Raw genomic sequence first — 26,268 nt, forward strand, 5'->3', positions numbered from 1 at the left:
GACATATGTCTCTTGTCTGCTCTTCATAGCTCAAGCTCACACGTAGATTTCTTTCGAGAAATTATAAGTGATAATCTTTATTAAAAATAAGTGAAAAACTGTTGACATTTTCAAGGAAGAAAAGTTAAGAAATAAAAATGTTAAAAATGAAAAGGTTGTTTGATTAGTTATTCTGTATTTCAAAAATATCCTCATTTATGAATGTGTTTTCAGCTAGACTTGGTGACTTTTTCATAGTTAACACATTCACTGCTAATGATATGTAATACTTTTATAAATGGCTAGAAAACATAAACATTAACATGATCATGTTAATTGAGTGACAATATATCTTTAATTAAATAAATTTTATACTATAAATTGTGGATTAAAATATATTATGTAATTATATACATCATGTATTATATATCTGCTAATATACTTATGACGCACAAGTGCGTCATTAGCAGTGAACGTGTTAAGTAAATTTTGAAGATATATAACTGTTTCTATATAAGCCTATTTATAAATTAGAGGAAACTTTATTAAATCTCATGCCTTAGTCAAATTGAAACATTTACAGTAGGCCTATTTTAAAATAAACACAATTAGTTCCATATTTTTGCAATTGTTTTTTTTTTTACAATTAATAATAAACGTTTAACACCAAAATATAAGTTTGATACACATACATATTGTGTTTTTTTATGATATAACAGTTTATAATATTATTAGTGGAAGAAACTGTGCAAAAAAGATAGGTATCGGAAGTATCGGTATCGATAGGTATCGAGAGTACTTTGGTGGTATCGGTATCGGTATCGACAATTTTTGGTATCGGCCCATCTCTAATTTTACATCATGATTAGGAAAAAAACAAGTTTTTCTTAAGTTTGTTGCTCTGAGGCCTAATCTTGTTAATATGTGAGAAAGTTCTAAAACATACCAAGATCATAACACAATCTCAGCTAAAACTGGAACATCACAAGGGGAAAACCTCACACAGAACTATAACGAATATTGTGTCTACTTTCTCATAGGGACAATCAGATTCCAGGTCCCAAAAAGTCTTAAGCTTAGAAATTGTCTTATAATCATAGATTTGGGATTTACGGAATAACACCTCAAAACTTTACCCTATTGTACAGGCCTAGTCTACTGGAAACAGCGGCCCAGTGGCAATGGCTGGAGACACAACTCTGAGGCCAGTAGTATGGTGTTGCGCAACAGACTGCTCTGTCCATACTACGGCTACGGTAGTGAGATTGTCTACCCAATAGCAGAGCAGAGCGATGAGCCCTCGCATGCAGTGGACAGTGATGATGAACCTACTGGTAAGCAACCAGTGTCATGTATCAAATTAAATGTGTCATGTAATTAAATTAAGTCACTGTAAACCTATGCTAAGTTTGACCTCTAATGCCCTTGATAGTTGACACAGTTCTAGCAAACCCAGCAACTATGATAAGATTACATTTAACACTTGAATCAGACACTATAGAAACTGTTAATCAACCAATATCCATGTATTAAGATCAATCAGAAATATATACTGTATAGTCTAGGCCTTTTCATTTAGTCTGTTTACACAGTTGGAATTTTTTATTTTTTTTATAAGGGAACGGTCCAAACCCTGGTCTTGTGTAACATCAACCATTTGTTAGATTGCATAATTATTTAATAGCCAATTTAAAATTGGCACCTAGGTCCAGAATTGACCCTCTTTTTGATTAGGCCAGCAACTTTATTGACATGGTAGGAATCTATGTCGATGCTATGCTGCTGTGTTAACAAAACATCCCATGTAGATTTTTGTCTGATAGAGGTTTGTACAATCAAAGTGTTAAAATTGAATAAACTATTATTTAATAACACTCACACAATAATAACTTTTATTTACTTATAATCATAACAAAACTAGATATATAACATATGATTTTATAAAACAGGTAATAAGTAAATTGGATGATGTTGTAACTCCAACACACCCTCTCAACATCATGCCTAGTAAAGTCCTAGGTAAAAGAGTGATCTTTTAAACACTTGCCCTAGAAGTGGCTTTGTTAAAAGGTCCGCTTGATTATTTTCACTTGGACAGTATTCCAGAAATACTTCGTTCTTATTTATCATTTCTCGGACGTAATGTTTTCGAATATCTAAATGTTTTATTCTAGCACTTATCTTTTCATTTTCAATAAACTTGATACAGCTCTGATTGTCTTCAAATATTACTGTAGGATTTTCTTGGGGGAAGCCCATATCTTTCAACAATAGTCTTAACCACACTACTTCTTGAGTGGCTAAGCTTGCGGCCATGAATTCAGCTTCTGTTGAAGAAAGAGTGACATTGGTCTGTTTTTTGCTAATCCAGTTTATAGTGCTGTTTCCTAACTTGTACATCATTCCGCTGATTGATTTTCTATCTGCTAAGTCACCCCCCCAATCAGCATCTACATAGCATGACAATTTCAATTCTTTTTCCACCCCTAATTTTAATTTCTTGTCAATGGTACTTTTCAGATATCTTATTATTCGCTTTACAGCATTCCAATCACTTTGGGTGGGTTTTTCAACTCTTCTAGCTAGAATTCCAACAGCTGACAAAATATCCGGTCTTGATGTCACAGCAAGATAAAGAAGTGATCCTATTGCCTTCCTGTACATTTTGTTATCCGGCAGATCTGGTGACATAGCTGTTGAGTTGATAAATCCAACTTCCATTGGTGTTCTTGCTGGTTTACTGTTTTCCAGCCCATGTTCAATTATGACTTTATTTATTTTTCTTCTTTGGTGAATGTAAAAGTCTCCATCCATCTTATCAATTTCAACTCCTAAGTAGTTGTGAACAACTCCTAAGTCTTTCATTTCAAAGCATTGTGTCAGTTTTTGAAATGTTTTCTTGACATTTTTCAATTGATCCAACACACAAAATGTCATCAACATGAACCACTACGTATGTATAATTTCCATCAGTATTACTCGTATATAAACAAGGGTCAGAATTGCTTTTTTCAAATCCCATGCTCATCATTGTTGTATTCAGTGTTTCATTCCAGGCCCGAGCTGCTTGTTTTAGCCCATAAATTGATTTCTTTAATTTATAAACTTTATCTTCATTATCAGATTTCACAAAACCTTCGGCCTGTTGCATATATATTTCTTCTTCTAACTTTCCATTTAAAAAGGCTGTTTTTACATCAAAATGATGCACAGTCAGATCTTTTGTCGCTGCTATGGTTAGTAAAATTCTTACTGTTGTTGAATTAACAACAGGAGCAAATATTTCATCATAGTCTTCTCCATATTTCTGTGAGTAACCTTTGGCTACTAAACGTGCCTTATAGCGCTCAACCATACCGTCATCTCCATACTTTGCTTTAAATATCCATTTACATCCAACTGCTGTTTTCTGTGGAGGTAAATCTACAAGTTCCCATGTATCATTTTTTAATAAGGCTTCCATTTCTTCTTGAGCTGCTACAACCCATTGTTTTTTCTCAGGTTCAGGCAATTTCTCCAATTGTTTCCAAGATTTTGGCTCAATCACATTTCCTTGAGCTATTAATGATAGTCTGTTAGGAGGAACACCTTTTGTTTTTCTTTCAGATTTTCTTACTTTCAAGTTAATATCATTATTCTGATGATTCTCCATTATTATCCCCATCAATCATATATGGCTCGTCATGTTCAATCTCTTCCATTTCATTTGACATATGTTCTTTAGTTTCATTTGTTAATGTTTGCCTATCATCAAGTACATTTTTCTCATCAGTACCTTTTGGTTGATCAACTTGAACACTTCTTTGATTTTCTTCGACCTTTTCATGTCTTTGGAGTAAACTGTCTACAGGCAATACCCTAAAGCTTGAATTAGTATGATTTGCATCGACATGTGGAAAGGAAGATGTGTCAAAAACTACATCTCGAGTTGTAATGATTTTCCTATCTTCGGGTAACCACATCCTCCAGCCCTTTGATACATCTGAGTAACCAACAAATATCCCTTCTTTTGCTCTTGATTGAAATTTGTCATTTGTCTTGTCTAGGATAAAACCTTTACAACCAAACTTTTTTAGATATGAAACATTTGGAATTTTCCTGTACCATCTATGATATGGTAATACACCATCGATTGCATCTGATGGGCATCTATTCCTAACATGAGCTGCTGTTGCAACTGCTTCTGCCCAAAACGTTTGAGGAAGATTTGCTTCAATGAGCAAACATCTTGCCATGTCGTTTAATGTACGATTCATCCGTTCAGCCACTCCGTTTTGTTGAGGCGTTCCGCTACATGTTAATCTTCTCTGAATACCATTACAATTCAAAAATCCATCGAACTCTCTGTTAACATACTCTCCTCCATTGTCTGTTTGAAGATATTTAATTTTTCTTCCTGTAAAATTTTCTACCTTGTTCTTGTACCTTTTGAAAGAATCTAATGCATCACTTTTCTTCTTCAAAAAGTAAACTTCAACCCATCTTGAGCTATCATCAATAAAAGTAATGAAATATTGAGATTTTCCATGTGACTCAGTTTTCATTGGTCCACAGATGTCAGAGTGAATAATGTCCAGCACTTCAGATGTTCTTTCACTTTTAGGAAAGGGTCTTTTTGTAAATTTTCCTTGAATACACACGTCGCATTGTGGAATAAGCTCTTTTGTGTTCACTTTAATACCTTTAACCATATTTAAATTGATTATTCTTTTCAAGTCTCCAAAGTTCAAGTGTCCAAAATGTTGGTGCCAAGACAATAGACTTGATTTTTCACAGCTTATATTCATTTCTTCACTACTCTCTTTTACGTAATAAAGTCCATTTAACCTATTCGCATGGATCTTTGTCTGTCCATTCTGATCTATTATCAAAGCAGCATCTTTTTTAAACAAAACTTGATACCCATGGTCAGTAATTTTAGCTACAGACATCAGATTTGTTCGAAGTTCTGGTACATACAAAGTGTCATACAAATTAACGCTTAGATTTGTACTCCCATTTAAAATGTTCATATTAACTGTTCCAAACCCTCTTGCATCAGTTGATGAATTGTTGGCAAGAGATATAGGCCTACTTCTTCCATTTACAGGCTTGTACTTGGTAAATTTACTGTTCACATGAGTCATATGTGAAGTGCATCCACTGTCCAAACACCACTGTATATCTTTCATTGACAAGTTTCCAAAATAAGAGTCATCTTGTACTGAAGAATTAAGTCCTACTTCTTCTAGCTTAGCAATCGCTACGTTTTGTTGATCTTTATTTGCTTTGGGACAAAATTTTGCTTTATGCCCGATCGCTTTACATATAAAGCATCGAAACGGAAAATCAACTGATTCCGTTCTATTTCTATAAGAGTCTTTTGAAAATCTTCCTGGTTGAAATCTAACTTTATTCTGAAATTTTCCTAGCAGAGCTTCACTACTCTCTTTCTTACCATGTTCTTTTCTCGCTTCCCACTCTTCTACAATTTTTATTTTCAAAGTTTCAGGAGAAGGCAGTGCATCTCTAGTTTCAATAGCAATTCTAAAGTTTTCAAATTCATCTGACAGGGAATACAAAAGAATAATTGTCAAAAGATCCTCATTAATATCGATGTCCATTCCTTTTAATTTGTCCACTACATCAAAAAACATATTCATGTAATCTCTGACATCATAATCAGGGGTCAGTTTTGCCAAAATTAGCTTCTTTAACAAAAAGGCTTTCCTTGCTGGTCCACTGGAATCATAAATGCCTTTTAATTTTTCCCATATCTCTGCTGAAGTGTTACATCCTTTCACTTGCTTTAATTCGCTTGGGCTGATAGAGAGGATTATATCTGCCTTTGCCTTTGCATCAGTGATTAGCCAAGCAGTCATTCTTTCACCTTCTTCTAGAGGCCTTTTAATGGTTCCTAACACATACCCAAGTAAATCATTTTTAACTAAAACTGCTTCCATCTGCATTTTCCATGTGTCATAATTATTTCTGTTCAAAAGTTCAATGTGATTACTCATATTTCTTTCCATATTCCTCACTTAATTGAGTCTCATAATCTGTTAAAATTGAATAAACTATTATTTAATAACACTCACACAATAATAACTTTTATTTACTTATAATCATAACAAAACTAGATATATAACATATGATTTTATAAAACAGGTAATAAGTAAATTGGATGATGTTGTAACTCCAACACAAAGGTGATGGCTACCATGTAATGATTACTAATGATGAGTGATTACTACACTGAAAACCAGAATTAATGCTCAGTATACCTGACTTAAAATGAACACCAGGTCTGCTTCTGACATGAGGCACTAATTGGAGGGTGTCACAAATTTTACCCTACCTAATAGCAGTGCAGTGAGTAAACCAACTCATGAAGCCTCTTCCAAGTAAAAGTTTAATCTCCAACAGACGTTGCTGTTGACACCAAATACACTATGGATTCTAATGCCACCAGCCACAAAACAGTTGAAGAATAGTTGGATGGTCTCTTTGATGTTGCAGGAAGCCAGTCGCCCTTGCTTGTGAGAGGGCCTAGCAGCACTACCAGCAGCTTGGAGAAGGTGTGTCAGTCGTTGTTCCAGAAACACTTTGGCAGTGAAGGAGAGGTGCAGAGGGGAGAGGAGGGGGGGAGCAGTGAGGGAGAGTGGGATAGCAAGGGAGGGAGACCGGAGCCGGCGACCAATCAGGGTGAGTGAGTCACCAGATCAGTGGTATAGGGGTCTCAATCCTTGGATTTCAGGAATTGAAACTGTTAATTTGATATACAGGGGTGGTGAAAAGTCCCGGTACGGCTTAATATTTTTTTAACCGTTACAGATCGAGGTTTTTAAGTTGATACACTGTTACTGGGTATAAAACACGATTTAACTAAAACTTCAATGAGCCGTTACCACTTTAGGGGGACGGCCCACAAGGAGTCAGAAGAAAATCTTAAATAGAAGCATAGGTTGATATGCACATCAAATTAAAGGTCTTTGGGTACTATTAGAATACAATTCCGCAAATTTGAAGTCAAATGGACAACCGAGTTGAAAATGGCAGCCGTTCAAAGATTTCTTGAATCTGCCATTTTGAATCTTTGAACGGCTGCCATTTTTTACTCAGTTGTTATTTTGAGCTCAAATTTTCGGCATTGTATTCTTCTAATAAAGCCCTTTAATTTTATGTGCATATCGACCTATGCATAGTTTTTGATTTTCCGAATCCTAATGGGCCCCTGAGAGGTTAGTGTATAAAATTACAAATTCAATGCATCTTTGAATAGCTGTAATTTTGGACTCAGTTGTCCGTTTGAGTTTGGGTTTGCGGCATTGTATTTTACTTACAAAGACATTTAATTTGATGTGCACATTAACCTATGCTTACATTTAAGATTTTCTTCTGACTTCTTGCAGTCCCCCTGAAGTGGTAGGTCATTGAAGTTGTAGTAAAATAGTGTTTTATGCCCAGTAACAGTGTACCAACTTGTATAGGTAAAAATCTGTAATGGTAAAAAAATATTAAGCTGTCCCAGGACTTTTCACCACCCTGTATAGGCTCATAGCTATTTTCTTACACTATTCCTTTTTTCAGACATGCAAATAAATTATTTTTACTTTATTAAGTTAGTATGTTACTTTTCAGCTTTTAAAAAACAACAGTCTAATGAAGAAGAAGAGGATAGAGGAGAGGTCGAGAAGGCAGGAGAAGTAGAGGAGGAGAATGAAAAAGAAGCAGAGAAAGGTGGAGAGAGTGATAACCAGACGTCTCCTGACGGTCCGCACTTGTGTGGCCTCAAATGGCTGTTTGAGCCTGAGAGTGACACCGAGCCCTGTACAACTACAGATAGTAAGTGCTGATCTGGGAAAGAAACTGAATTTATATACCTAATACAATAAGGCTTTTTGTAACGTCCCTTTTTTGCTTGCTCTACTCCTACTGATCTTAAGCTGATCTTTCAGTTGAGTGTTTAACCACAGTCGGATAGTAAAAAAGAGACGGAAAACGGTAGACAGTAAACAGTTAATGGAAATGGATTTTAATTAGTTTAGGAAACTTTTATTGAAAATTGTAATGTGATTGAGGTAGGAAAATCACGCTTTGTCCAAAACGATCCATTGTAGTTTGTTGTGACTACAGCTGTTTTGTGCTTCGCAAGGAGCACATCATCAGGTCTGAAGAATGTCAAGTAGTCATTAAATATTCCTCATGGTGGAGTTCGCCAGAAGTTGTTCATTTAGATTTTGTAATATTATCCTAGTAAAAGATAAGCTGTAGAAAAACAACAGAGTTATCTCATAATTATTTTAGTAAATAAGCCTATGCAGTATTGTGACAGTCTTCTGTAACCTGTGTAAGGCCTAATGATTTCCATATGTTCAGCAGGTGTTCTCAATGAAGTGGTGCCTGCTCCACCCCACTGGCACTACACCCTGGGAGTGTCAGAAACTCTGTCTGACGATACAACCTCAGACACATCTAACAGCCCACCTAACTGTAAGTTTGTTGTTTTTGTTTGGATTAGAATCATCGTATGTTGTTTAATAATTCCCGTTAAATCTTGAGAAATTAATAGCTTTGATGGTTCAAAACTGATTCCAGCTATCTGTGACCAGTGTATATTAAATAAATAGCCTTGACTTAAAAACTCTCCAGTCATATTTAATTGAAAACATGAACCTGAATGTAAAGAACATGAAACCTTTGAGTAGTCTCTATCTAATGTCTAATTAAGCAACTTCATAGGCAGGGGTATAGTCCGTGAAATTGTAAAACCTTAGAAATGAATGAGAATTAGTTGAAAATTTAAGTTGAGTCTTGGTAAAAAAGAGGGTGTTTCGTAATGTCCTAGTTCACGTACTAGCATCATGACTTGGTTTATATTATTATCCGATAATACCTTTATGCATTGTCATAACTTAGCAAGGAATTTTTATATTTTTGTGTTACAAGGAAAATTTTGAAATTAATGGATAGTTTTAGGATTGACTCTTGAGTATCTTAATTGGATTTTAGATTAGTAAATTATAAACTTGTAAATATTTTCTTTGTGATTCCTTAACATAACTTAACTCATTCACAAACCACGTCCACAGGTCACAGGTGTATTTACCTCTTCAGCATTGTGTTCATAATGGTCATATGTTTTAGTTGAACTATCAACTTTAATTTTATATTGTTTGTTGTCAGATATGAGGTCGAAGCGGAGGGATGATTCAGGAAGTTCTACCAACACGACAGCAAGCGTAGACAACGAGGGTGCTCAGCTGTTAGAAAAGCACACCACTAGGAGCGGTGAGTGGATCTGCTCTTGTACTTAGTAAATAAGTTGTTGTAGAACACCTCAGTCAAATGCACCCAGAGGCATACAAAAATAGTGAAAATACAACAATTCACATAGAAACCATTTATAAAGATAAAAAAACCATTTATCAATTTACATTCTGGTGTTACTGTGAGTGTTTTTTACAAGTGGATGCTCTTGAAGTTTCCTTCTGGGGCAACTACAAGATTTGTATTGGGGGAAATTAGAATTACAGTAAGATAAGTGCACTTTGTGTGAAGAAACACTTTCTTTGTGAAAAGATTTTGCTTATCCACCCCTGAATTTGAACCTCAAAATCCAATATGTTTTTAACATTGAGTAATGGTATTTTCAATTAAATTTATAATCACTTTGTTACATATAATTGGTTTGTCTCCAGCATGTTGGAATATGTTATGTTTGTCACTGAAAAATTCTCTATGTTTTAAAATAAGCTTAATGAAAAATAATGACATAATAAAAAATTTATATGAGTGCTAATTAATACTAGGCTACTAGTCAGAAACCAGGACAGTTAGTTTAAACCAGTATTATTAGTTTATTAGTGCTCATCCTATTTACACTAGACTCTGTACATATACATTATACTATGAATTGTATATCTACATTGACCTGGCCTATTGTATGACATGTACTTAATGGCTATAAACTATTCGAATTTGAGTGATAATAATTCAACATAATAAAGCAGTAGCCACTAAATTGTACACAAGTCAGACTTATAATCAGTTAAATGTGTCATTTAATTAAGTTAATTATTTAAATGAAAACACTTTAACATAAAGATTGTACTTAAAATCCAGGTAAGTATTGTTCTTATAAGATTGCAGCAACTCTGTTAAAAACAAGGTTTTGTAAAGGTTTCATGGTATAACATATAAACTATTGTTTAGGCCCAAGTGAGAAGAGGAAACACAGTGGAGAGGCGACTGGCGAGGACCAATGGCGATCCAAGAGGAGTCAACAGCTGGAGAGAGGTAACAGAACCCCTGTCACGGCAAACCTGCCCACTAAACTAACTCTAACTGCTTTGTTGGGTTCTTATTAAAACTGTTTCATAATTAATGAAAGCAGCATAGCTGATATCATTTGCTAAAGGTCCAGGATCTAATATCACCAATCGCCATCATGGATAGTTAGCTTTTATCCATATAACAATGCTAGTGGTTTGGAGTCTACCTTAAACTGTACTTCACTACATTTATTGTGAAGATTCTACTGACTAACATGGTGTGTTGTAGGAGAAGCGTTGGACACAGCTTCTGGTGGAGTCAAACCTGACGACATCAACAACAACAAGGATAATGAGCAGTTTGGACGACAGAACAGCTCCTCATCTGGGTATGTTATACTTACTGGCTACTGTGGATCACAATATTTGTTTTGAAGAAATATAGTTAAGCTAACTTGATATATTTTAAGGGCTTTTTGATACACAAAAGTCTTATAACAGAACACAGATTTTTTTCGTATTGTTGGACTTCTTAGGAGAATCATGCTGTCTTGAATCATTATGTTTTTTATAATTGATTCAGCCTAAAGAACCAGCTAGGATCAGTAACAAGGCCATTATAATATTTATTCAATACTTAATACAGCTACCAAATATGTTTTTATTTGACTGCACCCCAATTGTAAGTACTTGCGCAATATGAGTTAATCATAGTAATTGTGATTGGTTTGTAGGTCCAACAATGAGCTCAGTTCGCTGCTGCCCCCTGCCACTCCCCTGCTGGCCATGTTCCTGTCTACCCGCCAGGCCCCCCCGCCTCACCCCCTGCCGCTCCACCCACCCGTGGCAGAGCCTGACCCCCCGTCAAGAGCTGACGGACGCAGCAGCCGCAACCGCCATCGTCGCCTCAAACGGTCCACTCAGACACACAGGTCAGTAAATTGAGTCGATGATATAGAGAGTAAACCAATATATTTTGTCGAATTCATAAATTGGTTTCTTTCTAACAGTTTTGTTTCCAACAAAATAATTAGAATCAATAATTCAGAGATTCATGAGTTGGTTTTTGATACACAACCAGGAACGGCTACTGTTTATTTCACATTATTATAGGCTACTAACATAAATGTCAATAGACAATTCTTAGTAGTCCTAAATCCTCATTAGGTTAAGAATGCTAAGTGTAAAGTGTATTCTTTCACGTTTTTGTATTAACTCCTGAAGTAATTAATATGTTTATTTTTTAATTAATAATGCAGCAATATGTTTCTCACTGGGCAACCTTGTTGAGTGTCTCTGGAAAAAGTATTAGTAGAAAATCTTAAAAGAACTTATCAAACCTTAACATTCACCTAATTGAAGATGTACTTAGTAAACCATAAACCAGTTAATTTTCCATTAATTAATGTTGAGAGTCATATGGTATGTTTTTAGGATGGCTCGTCCTAGAGAGAGGCAAAGTTTACCATCCACCTCTACCCAACCTCCACAAAGCTCCATCCAGCTGGCAGCTCTGATCAGTGGAACACACCTTGCCTCCTCTCACGACGACACCAGCGAAGGAGCCGTCCATGTGTTCCGAGATGAGAACGGTCAATGGATGACTTACACGTTTGATGAGAAGGGTCTCGGAACTGCCAACCCTCACAGGACGGCTCCCAACAGTAGGAAATTGTTACACTCCATCCTGCGCAGACACAACAGTCAGTCGGAGAACAACTGGTTGGACAACTGGGAGTGGCAATGTCCTGAGTCCTTGAGTGACTCTACAGTGTCTGTGGGTGGAGACTGTGGACAGAACACAACGACCACAGTATCACAGGTCGCACCTTCCCCTGTCAGACCTCTGCCTTCCATCCCCTCACAGTCATCCTCACAGCTGCACCAGCTGCATCAAAGCAGTAATGGAGTCTACTTGCTGGAAACGGTCGCCACACATATCCTCAACAACCCCAACAGAAGAGCTTTCCACCAAGTGTTTTCGGAAGCAATGGCTGAACGTTGTGTGCAAACTAGGTCGAGCCCAATTATATCTAGATCGCACCACTACAATATCGGTGCAATGTCGCTGTCTATGAATCCTTATTACGATCAAGGGATGAACTCTTTCGATTACCCCAACCCCATTGTCCCTGTGCCGCCCCCCTCCAGCTCGCAAGGGGAGACTGACACGGATATCACGCTTACTAGAAGTAGGTTTAGGTTTATGGACTCTGTTGATATCGGCCTCCCTGAATGTCCGAAGACTCCTAGAAGATATTACAAGTATAAAATCTCACCTTGTTCTTATATCAAAGTTAGACTAGATCGGTTAGCTCTCTTGGCCCTTTTAGATAGGAATCTAACGATGACTGAAATGTTACTCTCTTTGTTCCTCGCTGTTCTAGTTTCGTGCTTAGGAGCTATCTTGTTGAATTTAGGGTTTTATAGGGATGTCCCCGCTTTTATATTTTGTTTTGTTATCGCTAGTTGTCAGTATTCGTTGATCAAAAGCGTTCAGCCCGACGCCGCGTCTCCGACTCACGGGTTCAATAGAATAGTAGCGTTTTCAAGACCCGTCTTCTTCTGTTTGTGTAGTGCCTTGGTGCTCTCGTTCCATTATGCGGCCCTGGCCACTAACAGAGAGTTCACTTTCTACGGCGTGTTAATTAGAAGTAGTGAATTGCTCAACTTAATGAAAGACTGTCTTTCCACTTTTATCCTGTGGTTTCCTCTACTGTTCAGCTTGGGACTGTTCCCTCAAGTCAACACATTTGCGATGTATCTACTAGAGCAGATAGACATGCACATATTTGGAGGGAACGCCACTTCTTCTCTCACAGCAGCAGTGTATTGTGTGTTCCGTAGCTGCCTTGCTGTAGTCGCTCTTCATGGGTTCGCCTACGGAGGTCTCAGTGAAGTCAAGTCCACCCAACATATCTTGTTCTCAATCTACTGCGGACTGCTGATGGCTACATCGTACCACCTTAGCAGAAGCAGCAGTGATCCCATTCCTATTTGGAACATATTGAAAACTCACTTATGGCCCGGAGAAGAAGAATTACAAGAAGCACAAATTCGGAAGAAGGAAACAAGAGTGAAGTATCCACGTGATAAACGACATAAGAAGCCAGACACAAAAAGTCATTCGCACACTGTAAACATACCTTCCACCGATAAGAAGGAAAATGCAGAAGAGAACAGTGAAGAATTAGTAGATCCGTTACCTAGTAAACTGCAGAGAACTGTCAACTGCAGGTTGAAGTCTGACCTGATTATATGTACCGTAACTGCAGTCTTTGTGTTTGGCATTCACTGCAGCACTGTCTTCTCTGCTCTGCAGCCTGAACTTAATCCTGTAAGTTTACAAGTTGTTTTAACCATTGAAAAAAACCATATAGTTGGCATAGATAGTTCGTTATACCATATACCAAAAGAAATACACAGTTCTTTATTCATTTTTAGATCCTCTTATGATGTAATCCTGTTGGGCAGTCCTCCCCACAGTAAAAATAGTAACCGTAAGAATTTTAGCCAAAAATCATGCTCTTCCTGGTTTTTTTATCAAATGCTACTGTTAACAGAGTTGAGAGTAAACAGTCTAGGATTTGTTAAGAAATACTGTGTGATTAAGAAATATATCAGCATTGTAATTTGTGTGTTGTCAATGGCTGTGAGAAGGACAATCTACAGCTACATTCCTCAAATAATCAGTTACAGTAGAACCTCTCTAATCTGTCACCTTTGGGACCGGGAGCATGGTCGGATTATCAGAGGAATGTATTTATTGACATTTAAACATAGTCAAATTGTATTTTGAACATACCACGGAAAACTGAAAAACACGGTTAATCCAACATGACATAAAACAGTAATTTCTAACTCATAAACAACGCCTAATACTAACTGTATAAATGGACTTTAATGTGATAATTTGCATATTACATCATCAAAATACAATTAGTAGGCTACTGCACAATCATGATGATTAAGTTAAGTCATTAACCTTGGTCCAGAAATAAAAACGTTTACTCAAGCAAGCAAATTGCCAAACATTGTACGGCAAAATAAAGAACAGAACAATAGAAGTCTAGTAAGCTACTGCTAGTCATAGGCTACAGCTATGCTGGTACAGGACAGAAGAATGTCAATAAAAACATTAAATAACTCATATAAAAGTACACATAAAATAATAGTAGCCTACTTATAGATGATAACAACAGTCGTAAAATACACCGATAAAGATAACAATGACATAATAACATCGCTTATTCTTTCTCTTTGTTCTTCTATTCTTTCTAGAGTTTCTCTTCTTATCCATCCATGCAACAAGTTGCCATGGTTACTAATCACCCAATCACAGGCTACAAAAGTTCTCATGGTTACCAAATACCCACTCACAAAATGTTGTGACATAGCAAGCGCACAGCAGACAGTATCATCATAAAACAAAAATCATCATAAAAATAGTTAAATATATATTGTTTTATTTTTAATGTTTCAGTGATACTGGGATGTTTGGTAAATAAATAAGACGGTGCATATGGGTTAAACCTTTTCAAATGTTTGTGTGAATAATCATGGTGTTGTTTGTGTAGGTATTGTGGTGTGTGACCACCTGTGTGGGTTTACTGTTGCACTATGTCATGCCACAGTTGAGGAAACAGTTGCCTTGGCTGTGTATTGCTCGTCCCGTCCTCAGATCTCACGAACACTCACAGTTTGAGGTGCGCGACGCTGCCAAAGTCATGTGGTTTGAGAAGGTATGCACAGTTGTGTTAGGTTTGTAGATTAGGTTAGGGGGTTGAAATGTTTTGTTCTGATCTATTTTCTGTTTTTGGGTGCTCTAAACATGAGCTTAGTAGTTACAGAAATGTTCTTGAAACTCAGAACAGAATACCCCCTACAACTGATGGAATTGTAAGTTTTAATCTTTACGTTATGAATCATAAGAAAGAGCTTTGCAGTACATATTGTTTTTAAATAAAAGCCACTCGGCCGTTTAAGGAATATTTTCAAAACTAACCCGCTTAACTGAAAAATCAAGAGTCCAGGGACTCACACAACATTACTCTATTATATGGTCCTAGTGTTGATCTTCTCTTCTTAAGAAAGCAGATTGTCCTGATCAAGGACAAAATATCTTTTTAACTCTCAACTAAGCTAATGAAACTGTAACTCTTCTCCAAATAAAACTAAAACTAGACTACAAGTAAGTCAAAGTTACAGTATAGCATTAAATTTTTATTTTTGAACTCTTCACATTTTTGTCGAGTAATTTTCTAAATGTTCACACTTCACTGGTATTACTACTATACTGTTACAAACACATGTCTGTTTCATAGCTGTATGTGTACCTGTCTTATCTGGAACGCAACATACTTTACCCTGTGGTGTTCCTGGCTTGTCTCACCACGGACTCGCCCGTCATCGTACGCAAGTTTGGCCCGTACGTTGCATCAGTGATTATCACTGTTTGCGCTCTCAAGTGTCTACGAAGCACTTTCTCCCATCCTCCCCTGCAGTACCTCATCACGGCCTTTGCTGTTCTCTTCTTCCAGTTGGACTATGCGGCCGCTAGTGAAACTTTTCTCATAGATTATTTTATCACCGCCATCGCCTTCAGTAAAACCTACGAATTCTTTTGAAGGTAAGAACCAAAAAATGTTGTTGTAATTTTTTTTAAATTCTTCAACTAGGGGTGTGCGATGCAGCATATTTTTTTCGATTCGATGCATCGATGCGATTCAAAGAATTTCGATTCGAATCAATGCGATTCGATTCGATGCAGCACGGCATGATTTTCTTCAAAAATTTAATACAACATGTGTTTTTGTAATGGATCCTTTACCTTAAAAAAAAGTTAAAGTAAAAAATGTACTAAATAAAATTATGAACAAGAGGATAGTTGCTGACCAAACCTCATTAATGGACATTGGACACTGCTAATTTTATGGTTGGCCTAAGGAAATTCACCCTTCACTAACAATTAGAATAAGCCTATATATCAATAAAGCAATCGTTAAGTTTATTACTATTGACCTGTATTAAATAAAATAGAGTTTTATTTTTTGACGTATGGTAGTATTGTTACTTAGTTTTCACATTTATATTTGTTGGCTTTCAATACTTCTGGTTCATTCTTAAATCAGCACGAACCAAAAAAGTTGATTATCAGTGTTTACTGTCTATTTTAGTGATGGTCGGATCCGGATATCGTACTACCGGATCCGCCGGATCTGAGCTAGAACCGACGCCCGATCATATCCACAAAAAATCGGATCTTGGCTGGATCCGGTTTTAATGGATCCAATTTTATTTATACTATTAACACAAAATGGACGAGTATTCGAGATTTTGAGTTTGAGTAAAGTACAATATAGAAATAAGCAAGAGGTAGTTGTCCTAACCTATTTTTATAGCTGTCACGACAGAATAGGTCAACTCAAAGCAGTCGCCGGCGACTGACTGGCAATGGCAATGGTATACTGACTTGACACAGAATAGAATGACATGACCGGTAGTGATTTTGTTTTAAAGTAGGCCTACTGTTTCACAATAGAAAATTTCACTACTGAACTACGTAAGCAATAAATTTATGTTTATAAAAGTCAGAATAGAAACACTATAAAGGCAAAACAATAGACGGGAGGCAGGCGTTGTGCAATGACCTTGAAATGAGCGGAATAGTAACATTGAGTAGGGGAAGGGAAGGGTGAGACCTTTGAGCTATATTTAGACTAGACTTTCACCACTTCCCAAATGGCTGGGTACGGGATTACAATAGCAGGTTTTTTCCTTGCCTGGTTTGACTTTTGTCTTTTTGTGTAGGAGATTTGAATAATCAAAAATATAATTTGAATTGACCACAATTATTTAGCATTGATAATGCAATTTGCAAGGGACCAGGAGGAAATAGAACAAAACACTAAAATTAATAGAATAACAAACAAAGTAAACAACAAATTAAATACAGAACACGGTGATTTAACACTGTCACTGTCACTCAATTTTGTTGTCTAGAAGGGTCAGTGAACTAATCAATAAATAGCCAAAACCAGTTTCCTCCCCCTCTAACCACCACCCCTCCCCCCTAAGCCGGGAGGCCCAACACTTTGTCCTTGAAACACCCTAGCCTCTGAAACAATAAACCCTTACACCTGCGTTGCTGTTTTGACAACAGGTTTATGAATGTGTTCACTATTTTTCATTTTCCAGAATTAACTATCAATTATTATTATTTGCAAGTTACAAATAGGAAACTACATGACATTATGGTACCTATTCAATGACCCATGTATTATCAAAAATTTATAATTGATTACTTATTTTGATAATAAAAAGCATTCATTACAGCACGCAGCACTTATTTATATATATATATATATATATATACTGTATATATAATCATCAAAGTATCTGTTACTTTATACAAAATAAAATAGGTACAAAATTGTGTGGCCAGTCAAAATTTATAAACAAACATTTTATTCTATAAAATACAGATGGTAAATAGGGGTTGGTTTAAAGGAAATAAAATACAAAACAGATTAATTAATTATTTTGATAAACGATAGAAAGGTTATGGGATTGATTGAACTAAAATAACCACAGGGAATCTTAAGTAGAAAAGTCGTCAACCACAATCTGTTTAATCAGTACATCGTTAGAGAGAGAGGGGAGGGGGGAGAGAGAGATAACAGATAGGGGCGTTTGATAGGGAATCTGAAAAAGTAAACAAACAAGGAACAACGACGCGACAATACTCGTTTATAACCTTATTGTCAAATCTAGGTCTTTGTAAGACAAAAGAAAATCACACCGTTTTAAACTTTAACCTAATTTTATACTCTTTACAAACAAACACGTCCTACATAACGGTTCTTGATATTTATCAATGTATCTTAGCAATCGTCACTTGCTCCATTGAAACACGAACGTCGATTGGCTGACATGACAGTGCAGCGTGGCCTCTCGACCAATGAGAACTCTTGTTACATACTTTGATTTATCTTAGATGGTCAACATTTACCATTCATTATAATATTACAAAATCGACATGGACTATGCGTATGGTGTTTTTCAATCAAAACTTATGTTATAGTAGCACTTAAAACTTCACTTAAACTCTTAAACTAGGTAGATAGTACAGATATAATATGGATCTACTTTTTGGTGCAATAGGCAAGTGCAAGCCTAACCCTCTGACTTCGATGTTGTAATTGAATCGAATTTTTCTAATGATGCGTAATGCAGGGATGAAACTGAACATTAAGACAAGTTTAGGTTATTTATTTTGTTCTAAAAATAAAAATAATACATTTAAAGATCTGACTTATTGATACAGACATTTTTTAGTATAATTTCGTGTTGAGGACACTCGCGCGCCGGTTGTCTGAGACTGAATTCTGACTGTCTGACATCTTGAAATGTAGATTGTATTGTGTTGTGCAATATCATCTGCCTGCAGAGAGAACAGCTGAAAATAAACTTTAGCTGTTTTGAACTAAATAGTGTGCTAAGTTGGTTACTAAAGTTGTTAGCGTGATTACAAAACTAATAGATATCAAATAAATAAATGTTAAAATAAAATATCTATCCATCCCTGTCGGCTGTCGGTATCGGCGGAATCGGGCGAAATCGATGTTTGGCAATCGATTCTTGATACCGATATTCCTAGTATCGGCAATGTCCGAGTATCGGTGGTAGCGATAATTGACACTTGACTAATGACAATTGACATCTAAAACTCATTTTGGATTCCTGAATTAGTTTTAAATATGCATCGGGACGTAATCGTTGCATCGGGAGCTAACCGATGCATCGGTCTTTTTCGATGCATCGAGGCCAAATCGATGCATCGTGATTTCGATGCATGCTGAATCGAATCGCGATTCGATGCATCGAATCGAATCGAAATTTCGATGCATTTTCGATGCATCGCACACCCCTATCTTCAACCAAACATTGACTAAGTTAACTTAGTTAAATATTGCTGGTTCAGCTACTAGTTATTTTCTTATCACTCCAGTGACCTCTGGTTATCTCATGAGACTTATGCTATAATGATACTACATTGTGGATCTTTGGACATATTCAATTCAATTTAATTCAAATATCTTTATTCAGTTTTATGTATATTGTACAATAATTAGTGTCAAAATAATCACACAGTTTCAACATGATAAAAACAGCACAATATGAGGAATGATTATAAAAACAACAAATACATATTATAAATCTAGTAAGATAAGTCAACTATCATAGCGACTTTGTCAGGTGTAAAAATCTTTAAAGGAATAAATTGCTAAATTTATTAAAAAAACTCTTTCAATCTTTTTTTAATTTGTTTGGATCTATTTCTTTTTTAATATTATTTGGAATAAATTTAAAAAATCTATTACCTACATAAGAGGGTTTCTTTAAAAAAAAAATTAGTCCTGTGTGGTTGTATATTTTCTTTCGTTCTTATCTCTAAAATTTTAAGAATAGGAATTTTATTTTGGTTCTGAATTTACTTCTTGTGTTTTTGCTAGTATTTTTTATTCATATATACTGCCTGTAAACAGTAAAGATTTTTAGGTCCTTAAAATGTTCTTTAGCTGACTCATCACGCTGCAACTTAAGCATGATTCTAACCGCTATTTTTTGCTCCTTAAAAATTCTATCTAGATAAATTTTTTTTGTTTTTTAGTGCTATGTCAAACGAGATATATATGCCCCTGCATGTGGTTTAGCCTAAAAACTGTTACCAACAAATGACCACTTTGAAGGCCCGCAAGTCCCACATTATTTCTCCGAATCATTTACTTACTACACATTTTTATTTCTAATTTATTACCATATCAAAATAAAATAAATTTTTGAAAATTAATTTTTTGACCGAAAAGCCTTAACACGTTGGCGGCAGCACGTCAAATGGTGGGCGTATCCCCAGTGCGACGCAGCCCTAAGCGTCGAACAAACCCGATTGCCGTGTGTGATTGGCTTTCCAATTTTGGTCTGACGAATAGCAAATAACAAGCGAGGATGTCCTGCTTTACAACGAGAGTTGACCTAGTTCGCTAAACACCCACAGATAGCAGCAATGCTTGGAACGTAGCCGGTCCCATTGGAATTGTATTGCCAAATGGAGGGAAAAAGGCAGGACAAAAAGTAGATTTATGAGATTGCCAGACGGCGATTTTACGGGGAAATTTACTACCAACCTACACCACAACAATATACAGTATACTATTGAGCAGTGCTGTGCGAGGTTTCAAGTTTCTAGCTCTAATCCTGGCTTAAAAATAAATCATTTCGTACTGCATTGCAGCTTGAGAGCGATCGCACCCACCAGGATAGCATTAGGGTTTTGTATGGGAGCAATTGCTCCCATGCCGACGTGAACGAGTTAAGCAGTGATGGCTTAGAAAAACTTGCAGTAATGTACTGCAGGAAATTTGTAAAATCTCAAATGAAATTATTTTCCTTGAGTTGATATTTCACTGCAAGCAATTTTATGTTTACATTGAAAATGGTTAAACAAAGTGCAATTTTGTTGTAAAACCACATAATGGTTATGCCTGTTGAAATGAAGGATTTTCATTCAACTCTTGCTGATTTCACAGGTCCAGTTTGTGGTGACGTACATCGCTCCTTGGCAGATCACCTGGGGCTCTGCCTTTCATGCTTTTGCTCAGCCGTTCTCAGTGCCTCACTCCGCCATGATGTTTTTGCAGGCTGCCATATCAGCTGCTTTGTCAGCCCCCCTCAACCCCTTCCTAGGTAAGTAGTAAACCTCTGGACTTGTGTAGCTTCTATGTTACTTAAAAATTTAATGTAAGACTATAAGACAAATCAATAAATTGTCAAGCAAATTTGATGTAGTGTAATGATTGCAAATAAGCAACAGATTGCGCAGTTTAATAGGATTCAAAACTTGTTTCTGATGCAAAATGGATCTAGTGCAATACCCATTTACCTTTTAAAGTTTAAAGATTACCGTATGTTTAAAACAGTTGTAAGAAATTTGAACAACTAATTTACAATAAATTTATTGATTGTAGATCTATACTACAGTGATTTACCTACCTCAATTAGGCCACAATTGTAAAAAAGTAGCCTATATAAATACATAAACTGTATGTTTCTGGTTTACAATCTGAGTGTGGTTAAACATTCAATTGAAGGAACAGTTGTTAAATTACAATTCACATCTAAACTATTATAATAGAAAGTTCGTCAGCAATACTGGATCTTTAAAAAATTAAATGCTAGGGGTCAAAGCCTTAAACAAAATCACGTTTTACGTTACCATTTTTTACTCTGCTTGACCATAAGCCAATAAAAAACCTTATTGTATTAAGTATATAGAATTGGAACTAATGTTTATTTTCAGATGGCAATACGTTAGTTCCACTATTTTAAGAAAGTGTCTGTGTATTTAAATGGAGGTTATTAGGCTGGATGATGTGTGATTTGTGTTAATTAACAGGCAGCGCAGTGTTCCTGACGTCGTACGTGAGACCAGTCAAGTTCTGGGAGAGAGATTACAACACAAGGAGAGTGGATCACTCCAACACTCGGCTGTCGTCACACTTGGAGCGTAACCTCGGCGCAGACGACAACAACCTCAACTCAATCTTCTACGAGCACCTCACTCGGTCTCTGCAGCACTCGTTGTGTGGTGATCTCATACTCGGTATGTTTCACCTGTGAACTATTTAATTTAAGTGATTGTCATCAGAGCTTTTATTCATTTTGAGCTTAAAGGTAAATCCTGATTTGTTTTAATGTACCAAGTAGATTCAAGTAGTCCTGAGAGTTTATTTTCATAGCTTGGTTATTGCAACAGTGAAGTCTGTGATGCACAGATAAAGTGAAATGAAGAGTAAAATAAAATGCCCAAGCTCAAGTTTTGTTCAACTGATTTAAAGTTGCCTTGTCTTTCACAAATACCAAATTGCATTGGCGCCTGGCGGGTAGTTTTATCCTTCTTACGTAGGCTAACCTACAAAACAAAGAGATTAGTGTAAAATGTAGAAGAAGGTTTGTGTATAATTTTATGGATGTTGATTAATGTTCTTTACTTGGTTAGCAATTAATGCTATTTAATATAACATCTAACTTAGTAAGAAAACTAGAGTTTTCACTGTTTCATTAAAAACAAATTTTTAAAAATGGTAAAAATTGCTAACACTGTTGAGAGCTACAGAAATAAAACTAATCTAAATAGAAAAGAAAACCAGTAACAATTTGCAAGGTTACATGTGATTACCAATTTGCTTGTTGACTTACCAGAAAATCGAATCACCAATTCTCACCTATTTCGAGTATAGTTTGGCATATAGTTCAGTTGTTGTGGTGGACTATGTTGAACAAACAATATAGTTTATTCTTTATAGTTGAAATTGTGTCACAAAATAGAATATAAACATTTCTGTTGACCCCAGGACGCTGGGGAGCTGTCGCTCAAGGAGACTGTTTTGTGCTGGCGTCAGACTACCTCAACTGTCTGGTGCATATCATAGAGTTGGGGAATGGACTAGTCACCTTCCAGATGAGAGGGCTGGAGTTCCGAGGCACTTACTGCCAACAGAGGGAGGTGGAAGCCATCTCTGAAGGGGTGGAGGACAATGAAGGTATTGTACAACTCTGAATCAGGTAGTTGTAAAGAAAATCATAAAATGGGGATACGATTTTATAAAAATCAAATAAATTCTAGTTGTTTTTTTAATGATATATTTTAGTTTTTACCTTTAATGTTTTAAATTACAGTTGAATTCTACTATACCCTTAGCAATATAGGAAGGCCCATGAACATAATTGTACTTTACCTGGCGTTCAGGCGCCCTCCCATATTGCTAAGAGTATAATTCTGATTTTACTAATACAAAAAATTGTCTAATCCTATTAGGATTTGGGAAGGTGTTTTCGTTAAAGGCTCTAGGCCATAATAGCTTTGATTTAGTTTTTGATAGGAATAACAGGCCTACTTGTACATTGGGCGAGTCTTCGTAATAACAAACACATTTATGAAAAATCTTCATTCATGTGTGCAAAATTATGTATACACTGTTTGCAATCTTCCTTTATTTGTGATTGATGAAGTGTTCAGTAACCCAATAAACTCGAAATATTTAAATTTTGTGTGTGTATAAATGTGTTTCTTGTAGGGATGGTCAAGTCTCGAAATTTCGGGAAATTTTCGGGAAATTTTCAATCCCGTTACACGAGACGAGATTACTTTTTGGCCGAGATTTTGATCGAGACGAGAATAAAAAAAAAAAAAAAAAAACAAAAAAAAAATTAAAAACGCCTGCAGAAAGTCAATGCAATACCCGCAATACAGGAGCGTGTTGTAGTTGCGTTTCCTTTTCGAAGGCGTTCTTATTTAATTAATTCTTTTAATGTAAATATTACTTTAATTCTTTTAATGTAAATATTACTTTCATTATTTTAATAATATTACTTTAATAACATTTGAGAAGTTTTGTTAAGTGTAAGCAGTGTGAGGAATGTTTTATTACTATAAAAAAAGTCAAAACAAGTAACTATTTTATAAAAATTAATATTGCTTTTATTTTATGATTTATTTTATTTTAGGATAAGTTGAACTCTATCCTAACTGATATCACCATGTTTCCTAATCGTAGGCATTTTTAATAAGTTAGGCGTGATTAATAAAAAAATGTTATGCTGATGTTATTTAATGAAAGATTGTACCTAAATATTCTTGCCTATTATCATTATTTTAGTATTTAAACAGTCATCTAACAATGTTACAAAATCAGGTAAAAATTTCGAACGTGCATTTCCCGTTGTGTATGAGAAGAGAAATCTCGTCTCGATCTCGTCTCGAAATTTTATGAGAAATAAAAAATCTCGTCTCGTCTCGTCTCGAACTAAAAATCCAATCTCGTCCATCCCTAGTTTCTTGTTGAGTAGACTCACCTACTGTGCAGGTAAGCCTGGTTTTCCATCAAAACCAAAACCAAATCTAGGACTAGGAAAGGAATAGTCAAAACTACTCAAATTGTGTCAATTTATACCTCTGAGCACAGACACACAGTGCAGTCCTCCTAACTGTTTACTACAATGTGTGATTTATACCAATTCTTTGCACAGTATTATATGATAGAACTCCATTATGCACTGAGAATTTGAATTATTAGACTGTATGAATGATAATCTGTTTCCCAATTGACAACATTACTTTTATGTGCTGCAGGTTGCTGTTGCTGTGAGCCTGGACATCTGCCACACATGTTGAGTCTCAACTCTGCGTTCTCACAGCGTTGGCTAGCCTGGGAGGTGACGGCCACCAAGTACGTTTTGGAAGGCTACAGCATATCCGACAACTCGGCTGTGTCCATGTTGCAAGTCTTTGACTTCCGCAAAGTTCTAGTCACTTACTATGTAAAGGTGAGTAAAGTAGAATTTCAACCCTCAAATACGCTGTGTATGCATTTTGTATCTCGCTAACGATTATGTTATGTCCCCAGTAGCAAAAAGATTTGGCTCGCCTTTAAATACAAAGGTTGCCAGGTTGATACCGATTACAGTGTAAACTGGGCCCAGTGGTTGCCTTTTTTCATTGTTAGTTGACTATGCCTAGCTTGAGTTTTGACCACTTACAAAAAGAGTAAATTCCTCAAGTAGTCTTAACTATCATTATAATCATTGATATAATTAATTGTCTTCCATGTTTGATGATAGCCTCTTTCATCGTAGGCTTTAGATGAAGCTCCTGCTCTTCTGCTTGCTGTTTATCTGTCTATATTAGCTTCCATCTTATATTTTGCCATTAATTTATTTGCCACACAACTGTTTTTTTCTGCCAATTTTTCTCCTAAACAAGATTATAGCCACTCTTCATCCATAATTTTTAAGTGAACAAACTATAGTTTTTTAGTGTCAATAATGATAGTTTATCAATCTTAATCAATAAATGAAGTGTCGTGTTCTATTTGTAACGATTTGTCACATGTTCATTGGTTTTCCAGAGTATTATATTCTACGCAGTAGATTCACCTTGTTTGGAGAAGTGGCTCGCATCGCCTGTTATTCTGGAAGCTCTCCAGCCGTACTGTGATAGGAACTTTGTTGACTTGGATCCAGTCTTTAACATGAACATAGACGAAGACTACGACTTTCGAGCTGCTGGGATCACACGGAACTCATTCTGCAATATCTACTTTGACTGGATCCAGTATTGTGTGGAAAAGCGAACTAAGGTATGGATGGTTTTGTTTAACAAAAGACTATATGCCAGTATTTTGATTTGTAGAATAAATGGATTGCTAGCCTACCTTAGTAGTTAGAAATACAGGTCGGGCTTAAAACCAACGGAAGTCACAGAAAATGCACAATATTTTATACCCTGAAGGTAACATTTCACTCAGTAATAAATTTGTCAATTTAACAATTTTTTAAATAAAAATTGACTGAACTGTATCTAAATTAAAAACACTTGTGTTAAATAGGTACCTTGTTTTTTTTACCGGAAACTAATTTTGAGGTATTTGATCCAGTGTTGAATATTGCTGAATTTGTTTTCATTTTAGAGTTGTTAAACCTTTATAGGTATGGATTTGACTTGATACATTAAAAAACGTAATATACTTGACATAATTTTAATGTGAGTGCTCACGTAAAATGCTTAAAATAAAAAATTCCACTGAGAAACTGCAATCATTTATCACAGCTACAGAGCAGGGACTGCTGGGCAATGAAATGTTACAATAGAAAGAAATGGATGTGGCTAAACGTTTGTGATGTGTATCAAATTCACCTGTAAGGTCAATGATCTAAGGTCAATGTTTATAAGTTTTTTGAAAATGTTTTATTTTTAATAATTTTGTTGATAGCCTCTCGCAGACAAAGGCAAGGATTCCACATTGGTGTCTCTGTGTTTTGCTCTCAGTCTGCTCGGAAGAAGATCTCTTGGAGCTGCTTCTCATAACACTCTTTCAAGGTAATTTAAATATTGATCACAAAGCATTCATTAGTTAACATTAGAGTGGTTGTGATCCATATCAATACCCTCTTTGGTTATTTATTGTTGAATCATAAA

The 26,268-nt window shown here is 35.9% G+C and overlaps 1 protein-coding gene across 1 annotated transcript in view; it reads left to right on the forward strand.

Annotated features, from left to right (window-relative positions):
* LOC128985058 (pecanex-like protein 1) overlaps positions 1–26,268 on the forward strand; it is a 58,581-nt gene that overhangs the window by 18,103 nt on the left and 14,210 nt on the right. Inside the window, exons 7-23 of the mRNA XM_054404430.1 lie at positions 1,128–1,313; positions 6,478–6,663; positions 7,600–7,803; positions 8,338–8,451; positions 9,145–9,249; positions 10,174–10,257; positions 10,522–10,621; positions 10,967–11,164; positions 11,667–13,569; positions 14,810–14,974; positions 15,557–15,849; positions 20,809–20,978; positions 21,688–21,894; positions 22,646–22,834; positions 24,424–24,617; positions 25,199–25,429; positions 26,063–26,169. Of these exons, the coding sequence (XP_054260405.1) occupies positions 1,128–1,313; positions 6,478–6,663; positions 7,600–7,803; positions 8,338–8,451; positions 9,145–9,249; positions 10,174–10,257; positions 10,522–10,621; positions 10,967–11,164; positions 11,667–13,569; positions 14,810–14,974; positions 15,557–15,849; positions 20,809–20,978; positions 21,688–21,894; positions 22,646–22,834; positions 24,424–24,617; positions 25,199–25,429; positions 26,063–26,169 (4,636 nt within the window). The remainder of the gene's footprint in view (positions 1–1,127; positions 1,314–6,477; positions 6,664–7,599; positions 7,804–8,337; positions 8,452–9,144; positions 9,250–10,173; positions 10,258–10,521; positions 10,622–10,966; positions 11,165–11,666; positions 13,570–14,809; positions 14,975–15,556; positions 15,850–20,808; positions 20,979–21,687; positions 21,895–22,645; positions 22,835–24,423; positions 24,618–25,198; positions 25,430–26,062; positions 26,170–26,268) is intronic.

Source organism: Macrosteles quadrilineatus, unplaced genomic scaffold (genome assembly GCF_028750875.1).
Source record: "Macrosteles quadrilineatus isolate MER2022 unplaced genomic scaffold, UCM_ALF_1.0 Scaffold_2__2_contigs__length_208266976, whole genome shotgun sequence".
In the NCBI taxonomy this organism is placed as follows: domain Eukaryota; kingdom Metazoa; phylum Arthropoda; class Insecta; order Hemiptera; family Cicadellidae; genus Macrosteles; species Macrosteles quadrilineatus.